At 34.3% G+C, this 9,824-nt stretch overlaps 1 protein-coding gene across 1 annotated transcript; it reads right to left on the bottom strand.

The window, feature by feature from the left end:
• Positions 1–4,313: 4,313 nt before the first annotated feature.
• Positions 4,314–5,450, bottom strand: LOC149421068 (uncharacterized). The gene has a single exon (XM_089635363.1). It carries the CDS (start codon positions 5,320–5,322, stop codon positions 4,654–4,656), a length of 669 nt encoding a protein of 222 aa, XP_089491489.1. The 5' UTR covers positions 5,323–5,450; the 3' UTR covers positions 4,314–4,653.
• Positions 5,451–9,824: the final 4,374 nt, after the last annotated feature.

The raw sequence follows: 9,824 nt of genomic DNA, 5'->3' as shown, positions 1-9,824 counted from the left end.
TTATCATTTTACGAAATTCGGTAAAATATCACCCTCAAACAAGAAACGCCGAAACTTTCCATATTCCTTTACAACGAACCATCTTAATCTTCTCCCAACCGCTTGTGTTGTGCGAATGTGTCAACTATACAATATAATATCCCCTATAATGGCATGATTTTGGATATAAAATAAGCGATAGCCCCCATAATCCAGTGCAATTAGCGATTCGCGATCTTAATTATTCCTTTAGTCCCAATAGTTTTATACGTTTTATAAACTGGTCCCCTGAAGTAAAATCTGAGTTTCCGACCTTGGCGAACCTATGCTCACGCCGCCATTTTGAAAAAACCGGCCGAAATCGCGCCAACATCTAGTTTTTCCCAAATATCTCATTTCCAATGCAAATTTCGGCTAAAACCTTAAATAAGTATAGTAGAACATAAAATTACCTACATCTTTTATTACAATAATTTTCTTCTATCTTTAATAGGTACCGAGGTAGAACGTCGTAAAGGGGCGTATATTTTTGAAAAAACAAGTTTTTTGCGCGACTAGGTTTGGTTTTTTTGTAAATACCTCGTTTCCAGTACAATTTTGTGAAAAATGTATTGATACTTATTTTGCATAAAATAAAATTTCGTAAAAGAAATAGGTTTTTTATTGTTTTTTTATCTCCATTACCTATCCAAGCTCTAATACACCAAAACCAGGCGAAAAATTGAAACAGGTAAAGTGTTTTAAACTTGGCATTCCTTGATTTTATTTTTCTTTGATAATTATCGTTCTAAGAACATATACGTTGATAAAAATAGTCATGCCTGTGTCAGACCTAGCTATAAATATAGTATATGGCCTATTTCAGCATATCGGTCGCCATAAATTCCCAATGGGAAGACCACTAAAATATGCCAAGCCACTACATTTATACTCGCAGCTAGGTCTGACATCCCTATCAATGTACCTAATCACAACATAAATCTAAGATTATTTTTTTTATTTTTTTTACCATAAATATAAAGTTTTTTTACAGGTGCTTTTCGATGTCTGTCTCACTAGGATATGCCTGTGTCGCGACAGACGTATTGGATACATAAATTAGTGTTAACATATTATTTGATAAATATAATATTTCATTACATTAAATGACAATGTGAAAATGATAAAAAATAATAAATAATACTAATAAATGATAAAATGGTTAATCAGCATCTAGTTGGAGTTCATACTTATGAAGGGGTTTTTATAGAAAAAATGATCTTGGATCTTCCTTGGCTGATGATCCAAGACTTGGTGTCTGTTTTATATTTCAAAAAAAATTGTTCAGTCTAATGGCTAGCATGTGGGAAAGCATTATACAGCCTTGTTGCAAAATATCTAAAATTTCTCTGGCCAAAGGTTTTTTTAAGCGAAATGGATTTGTAAGAGATTATGTCATTTTGTTCTAGTATCACGAGCAGTTTAGACACTGTCAAAAGTAGTTTTGTGTTTGAAGAGGTATGCTAGTATGTTTTTGGCATAAAGTTTCCTAATGTCCATAACACAGATTTTCCTAAAGATTTCTTTCGAGCTGCTTGTGATCGGTAGTTTGAGGATAATCTTTGTTATAAGTTTCTGAGCTTTAGAGATTGGATCAATGGCGGCAGCGTTTGCTCCTCCCCATGCTATGATACCATACTCTATTAAAGATTAACAAAGTGCATAGAAGATTGTTTTGAGCTGGTTTAGGTTGAGAAAGTAGCGAGTTTGTCTAAAAAAGTAAATGAATTTTCTAAGTTTGTTTGCTATAGTGGTTATATGTTGTTTATTATTGATGAAACAAATTGACTTGAGTTCCTCACTATCCAAAAATAACTGTTTTAAATAGATATTTTTTAAATCATCTAGCTACGCCACCTACGGCAAGGTTACTTGCTTTAGGTTTTCATCTATTCATATACTAGTTATACCCCACCACGCGTTGCAGTGGCTCAGTCTGTCTGTGCAGACAGATAAACGATAGCGCGCTTTGTTTTTACGTCCAAAATATGGCGCTGTTTTTTTTAAATGCAAGCTGTTTTTCAAATTCACGCTGTTTTTCAAATTGTATATAAAACACGCGCGTATTCGAATGCAAAGTTGTGTCAACATTTCAAAGCAATTGGTGAAGAACTTTCCGAGTTTTAAGATTTTGAACAAACAAACATTTACATTTTTGTTTATGCTGAAGATTACATTAATTACTACCTGAGACAGATTTTTTTAAACTTGCATACTAGTTTGCAAAAACGTATTCTTAAAGTAGTTACTTTAAGAATATCCAATGCAAATAAATATAAATAATATATTATTATTTTGCACGTGTTGGCAGCCCCCACAGACATAGGAATTCAATTCATATGTCTATGGCAGCCCCGGAGTTTTGTAAATTTTACCTTACTACCGCCATCTATGTCCAGAATGTAAAAATAAATTCATGCTTTGCAATCAATTTAATAAATTTATAGTCAATAAAAATAATGTAAATGACTAATAGTCTATTTAGATGTTTCTTTAACGTTAAATATATTCGCTCTCCTATTAAACTTCAATTGGAATTGTCAAACGCGTTCCAGAATAATACAAATTTAAAACATTTTCCCTACTTTGAATAAGTTTCTTTATAAGTTCACCCTAAAGACAAAATTTGTATGTAAATTTAATATTGCAGATTATCACAGCAAGATGTCTGGAGCAACCTCGGAGACAATGCTAATAATTTGTTTGATAACCCAATTGCAGACGATCACAGTAATTGACTGGAAGATCTCGCCAACGTCTAAAGAATTAAAATCAAACCCATCTAATCTAAATTTGTATGACAAACACATATTTTTCATGATATGAGTTCAAAAATTCTTCAAAGCACTGGGGTAACCACCAGGGCACTTATTTATTACAAAAAATAGGGTAGGATACTGCACAAGAGAATTTTTTTCTTCAAAATGGCTTTTCTTCCAAACCGCAGTGGTGTTACCGTGTCGTCACTCATCTTTGCTCAACAATTGTAGTTATAGGAAAATTGGATTCTAATTATACAAGAGCAATGAATTTAATGTTACTCTTTTTAAACTACCAAAGATTTAACACATTTATTCAGAAATGTTCCTGGCGGGACAAGTGCACTCTTTCACTTTCAGAGCATAGCATGGGAAGCTTATAGTGCAAACAACGCCAATCTAAGAATACAATCATCACTGCCATGGCTGTCTGGATGGAGTCCCCCCTGACGGCCCTCTGGAGACGGTCAAATATCTTCCATAAATGACCATTGCATAATTGCTAATTAATATGTTCACGTCTTTTCTGTTTTTATTTCATGCATTGTTATTTTGTTTTACTTGTGAACTATGGAAGTGAATAAATTAATATTATTCAATGCTCATGGATTTTGAGAGAAACCTTGTAAATGAAAGTCCTTCTCCTCCATCAAAGCCTCTTTTCAAGAAACTCGCAGTCCTAGACATTGAGCCAACTATATATCGAGACAATTCTCATCCATATCTGGAAAAAAGGTTTGATAAACTCTACACAAAAAGATATACATACAATACTCAAAGCATATAAAATGAAATTCTTATAACAATAACCACCTCTTCACAGAAACAATACTCATACATCGCACCTAAAATATTCAACACCCCAAATAACGATATTAAGATCAACAACAATTACTCACTTTGCAACCGGTGTACAAAAATTGATTTCTGAAAAGGGGCGAAATTTCTTTAGGAACATATGAATCTATACCACCAGTAAAAAAAAATTGTATTTAAATATATAAAGTTTCCAAATTTCTCCCAATAAATCATAACCAAAATTTCCCCTGATATCATTAGATTTGTAAGTAGGTACTTACATGCCTACCTACCTACTTAATTAATAAACATGGCAATACAACGATCGATCACATTTAAAAAAAAAAAAATTATCAACCGTTAACTCGTCATGTGATGCGGTGTGGAATCTATTTTCATAAAAACTTACTTGTTTTTGAAAAATTATGTTTCTGTAAATTGTACCGTCTTACTGGGAAAAATGTTAATATATTTTTCATAAATATAGTACAAAATATAAATAGTATAAATCTATATCCAAGTATTTTCCCCAGAATAGCTATTTATATGAAGAGAAATGATTTTTTTAATCGTGCCTATTGGTTACTGCGGCGCGCGACAGGTTTAAAAGGCTACCATCTTTAACATGCATCTGAAACATAACAAATAATTTTATAGAAAGTCAAAATGCAAAATGCTCTAGTAGTCAGAGTTAAAACAGGACTTCGCTATGCTAAGCCAAATTAAGAACAAATAATCAAAGTTTCACTGTACACATTTATTTTTAAATAAGATAAGACTCATTGCATTTTCAATAATACATTATCGTAGACTGCAAAATATCATTGGCATGTCACATCAATAAACATACATTGGCAGAATAAAGCAATAATGTTCAATGTACTGGAATCATCCAACAAAAACAGTTTCATTGTGTATGTTCAAATGTCCTCCGTATGCATAAAATCGCCATCGGCTTTTTGTTCCTCCTTTAAAGTTGTTAAATTGGAATTTTTGATAACATTATTGATTTTTAAAAATAGTAATGTTCATTTATCAAAAAAGTTAACACTTGATGAAAATAAAAAAGCTAACCAAATTATATATTGAGCGGTATGGTGGGCCACATGTAAGGTTTATGTAAATCTTTATAACAATCGAAATTAAGTTGAAGCTTCGTCTCGAGTCCGTTGACCAAGGTAGCAGATTCTCCATATAAGCGAAGGCGTTCTTCTAACCTATCTGAATCAACTGGTTTGGATGGAGGCAATGTAAGATCTTGTTGTATTGTATCATTTTTCGCCTTGTCTCTCTTCATTTTATGCTGTTCACTAGCTTGCAGAAAATGCAAAAATTCTTCATCCTTTTCAGTATCAACTTCAGGATCATCTTCATAATCTTCCTCATCTTCATCTATACAATTGCTTTCTACGGTATTCCCGTTGTTGTGTGAATTTTTTTGCAAATAAATATTATCAACTATGCTGTGCAGTATTTTGTTTTCATAATTCAAGGCCTCAGCTTTCGATCTCCAATACGCAATTTCGTGTTTATATTGCCATTCTTTAATACTTGAAGAAAATTGAGCACAATTAGCAGCCGATGGCCAGTTCACCATCTGAGGAATTGTTTGTGGAGCGGAAGCAAAATCTTGTTCCGTTGGGTTTAAGTCTGATTGACTTTGTTTTCTCTTTCTTTGCAGCATACGTTTCCTGCGATTTTTAAGCTTTTTAGTGCGTTTATTAACTTTAGAATTCATGTCGAACATAAGATTTACTTTCTTTCTTTTGATAACAATGTCGTCAACCAAAACTATTGATATTTCAAACGTTTCGTCACAGGAAAGTTATATGTTACAAAAATCCAAACTGATACAAACTTCGTTCGCAATCGCAAGTGATGGAAGTTGGAAGTCACAGATAAAAACACTAAATTTGAACGTCAAATAGAGATGGGAAATACTAATGCGTTCTTGCGGTATACCTAGGATAAAATCGAAACATACGTTTCTGAGGCAGTCATAACCCCTACTCTTATGGTGAGAGGGTCAGAAGGGTCTATGAGCCAGTCTAGGACCTCAGGTATTGCACTGTGTACTAGACATGGGCAGATTTATTAATGGTAATGAATCGATTCAGTCTGATTCCCCTTATTCGTATTTATTTAGTGTAAATAAAAACTGAAATTAAAAATAATTCTTCATATTAATTTTTTATTCACAGCTATTAAAACAATATCAAACAGTCTTTCTGGAAGACTGCATTCAAAACGATGCGTGACAGGAGTGTATAATTTATTAATATATGATACTTTGACAAAAAAAACACGCGATATGTTAAAAAGTGACTAGGCTAGCACAGTTGCATCTAAGACTTGTTTGCAATTTAATAGGTCAACGATTATAATTTTTTTTAAATTTAACATTTATTATCTAGTATGTCACATGATCGAATTTAATACATTCATTCAATTTTGCCCACGTCTACTGTAGACCTCATAAATCTCGAATGAATTGGGCGAGCATTCGTTGACCACCCATTGGTCTGCACCGCACCGCATTCACACATCGCAGACTCTCTAAGACCACACCTATGTATTACGTGGGCACAGTGTCAGTGGGAGGACTTTATCCTATTGCGGACCAGAGTTTAGCAGGCAGTGCCCAGGCTGGCTCTCAGCGGGGTCGAGCACGAGATGAGCATTTCCCCAGTCTACCGATTGCCACTCAAGTTTCTGCATATCTTTTAAAGTGAGAGGTAATGGGAGGAGCCTTTCTGCTTCCATTAGAAGGGTTTTTGGGACTTCACGCGGCACGCAGGATCAGAGATGACATCATCGTGCAAACGTATTGTGCTTTTTTGCAGCGCCTTCTTGTATTTCCTCAGTATTCGTATGGGATTCATCCAACCCCGCATAGTTGAATTGCTGATTTTCTCAAAGGAAGAACAATTCAAACCGTAGTTGAGGGCTCCGCTTCCTCTCCGCACCAAATCAATTTAGGGATGCCACAAAGATCTGTGCTATCTCCGAGGCTGTTTTCATTGCACGTCAATGATCTCGTTGAATATCCACCAATTCATTGCTACGCTGACAATAGCACCTGGGGTAAGACCAATCTTGTCAGTTTCAGCGTCTCGAAAACCCGAGCGTGTCTGACTTCGGCAAAGAAGGAAGTCAATGGCTGTCTGGTGCAATTTGATGGAAACACCCTCCCCAATAAATACTCCATTGAAATGCTTGGAGTAATCATATCAGACCGGTTCAAATATCGGGGCTCTATAGAAGCCCGAGTAAATTTCACTTCCAAGAAATTAGGCGTTTTGTATAGGGCTAGCAGATTCTTCAATAGTAACCATCTGCCAACCCCATATAAATCTCAAGTATGCCCTACAATTGAATTTGGGGGGCACCTCTGGGCTGGAGCCCCACAATGAACCTGCTTGATTATGTGCAAAGGAGGGCGGTCCGTCTGATTGACAATCCATTTTTAACAGACTGATTGCCATTTCAAATACCAAAACGCAATATGGGCGTGCTGAGTCTGTTCCACAGGTATTTTGATGGAGCCTGCTCTAAAGAGCTGGCAGCATTGATTCCCGGTGCAACGGTGCATGTGTGTGAAACTCAACCCGTTCACAGTTGATGTTGGCTTCATAAGAACGGGGCGCTTCTTTGACTCGTTTTTGTGTAAGACGGCTTGTATGTGGAACGAGTTACCAGCATCTGTTTCTTCCTTCATGTAAATGTTATTTTGAATATAATATCAATACATTTGTGGGTCCAAAACGGTAATTATATGAAATTCCCTGAATAGAAAAAAATTGCAAAAATATGTTCCAAAAATTATTAAAAAAGACATCTTGTTTTGTTATTAAAGATTTTATGGATAGAAAAAATTCACAGTGTATTTTATGCAACTCAGGCATTTGTTGGGAGATTTTTACTATATTTTGAACGAGTCGTGTTAAATATTTTCAAAATAATGTTCTTCTAACTATACTAGCATGTTTTTTATGATTGTTAGTTTTAATAATTTCCAAATTTGATATTTTTTGGGTCTCCTGAAAATGCACCAAATCTGTAGACGTGACCCGTGACGTCACCAGTTTCAAAAAGCCAACTTTTGTTTCAACCGGCGCTGTATTTTGTATGGGAGTCGAGACGTTTTTTTATTCTCAAGATTACCCGCTTTTAATATTGAAGAACACTAGGTAAGATGTTAGCATCTCGTCAGTGATATTGTTATATTGATCCAAAGCACAAAAATACATACACGACCGCATATGATAGATGATCAGGTACATTTAAAAAAAAAATCACTTTTATGATCAATCAACAAAACAATGAAAGTGAATAATATCGTTATGTAATGTATGTATGCCATATATATTAGTTATTTCTAGTTCAATAAGTGAAAATGTAATTTTCTTTTATTTAGAATAAAACAAACAAAAAAATAAAAAAGAAATTTTTTTTACAGGTATTTAAAAACCGGCTTTACAGATTTTTCAATGGTTTTAGTATAAATGTGTAACAGGGTTGCCAATGCAAATTATATTCTAAAATTCCCAGAAGTGTTGAAAGGTTGTTAATATTCTCCACTTTTTTAAAAAATTTGCTAAGAAAGAAACCGAAAAATAGTACGTTCTCATAATTTTTGTAAATATATTTTTTCAATATGGTTGGACAATCAAGACACGCCCAGAATCCCCGAATTTTCACCACAAAAGGGATCTCCCAGCATAAAACCCAATTCTTGAAAAATGTTGAAATTCCCTGCAATTTGGGGAATTCTTCGTGAATTGGCAACCCTAATAAAGATATTGTAGACCATAGATAATCACGTAGACTGGTTCTGATGAATCAGCAGATTTAGTCGTACCAACCAACGGTGTGTTTGATTAGTTTTAAAATGATTATCAATAAATTTTATTTACAATAAAAATTATTTATTTCAGAATCAGCGTTTGCTGATCTATAGCAGTAATATTTTTCACTGGAGATGCTTATTTTCGCTTAGTAATTTTTTTTTTGCACGCGCACTATAACGTTCGTATTTAAACATAATTTACAAATCTCCCTTTCAAACCATCTTCTTCTTATTTTTGAACGCTCACTACGGATCCTTCGAACCAGATTCAATCTGTGTTGTCAGTGCTAACTAACACCTGTTGAGAGTGATTTATTTATGCACGTTCGTACTAACGAAGAGGAAGAATTAAAATTTGTGAAAAGACTGGAATACTTTCAATTATTTTGTAAAACATCACTACAATTTTTTGTTCACCCACTAAACAACTCACCGATGCGCCCAAATCCATCAGCCGCCAATAAATGGACAGCTGCCCAAATAATGGAACGGAGATGGCAAAAATAATAATTTTTGTTTTAATATATTATTATTAGTTTTACCATGTAATTGGAATATTGTTATCATATTATTCTTATTTCGGTAAATATTCGAGATCGCTGACCACGCTTAATACGTTTTTAAAAAAAAAATAAAAGCCTTTGATTCATCTTAATTACTATAAAAGGAAACCATATGCGTTTGAGAAAATTTTAATTATGTAAAATGAAATTTCGCTTTGAAAACTTCTTGCTTATGACTTATGATACTAAATAAAGGGATGGGTTTGTTATAGATCCATAAATCTAAACATCATATCATCCGACCACTTAATACATTTTTTAATTGAAGCAGTTGCCATGATGGTAGGTACTAGGTACGAATAAATAAACCACTTACTAGGAACGCCTAACGATGGCCTAACGTCTACTTTCGACCGCAGGGAACTAAAAATCACAAGCGACTATAAACATTATGGTCACACGTTTTGATTCTGCAAGAAAATCGAACGATGACTCATACTTGAACAATAAAGCAGACGGGCTTTCAACTTTCGTCGCTCAACTAAAAACTTGATCAACTCTGCTAAAAGGCTATTCACACTTGTCGGTTAGCTTTCAAGTGTCATTCAACACATACTTGATCAACTAAAATCGCCCTGTTTGACTCGTATTAGCCTTCAAGTGTCGGTCAATACAGACTTGATCAACTAAAATCGCCCTGTATGAATGGGTTATAATGGACCGTCTTTGAAATGCAGGCACCTACCGGAATACCGGAAAAATAGTGCGATAACAACCCATTACCAACCGTAGAAAAATTATTATTTCAATGACAATATTTTGACATTTCACCGTGTTTGTTCTATTATCAGTTGTCAGAAATTCTTTGCGAATCATAATATTATTATGTAGTTTGCT

The sequence above is a fragment of the Hesperophylax consimilis genome, chromosome 9 (genome assembly GCF_061612785.1).
Source record: "Hesperophylax consimilis isolate HC1 chromosome 9, BYU_Hcon_1.0, whole genome shotgun sequence".
Classification (NCBI taxonomy): domain Eukaryota; kingdom Metazoa; phylum Arthropoda; class Insecta; order Trichoptera; family Limnephilidae; genus Hesperophylax; species Hesperophylax consimilis.
The sequence above is the reverse complement of the archived record's forward strand: the minus strand, read 5'-3'. Positions and strand labels throughout refer to the sequence as shown.

Excerpts from the sequence above, each read along its gene's own strand:
- LOC149421068 (XM_089635363.1), bottom strand. The coding sequence starts at position 5,322 with ATGTTCGACATGAATTCTAAAGTTAATAAACGCACTAAAAAGCTTAAA.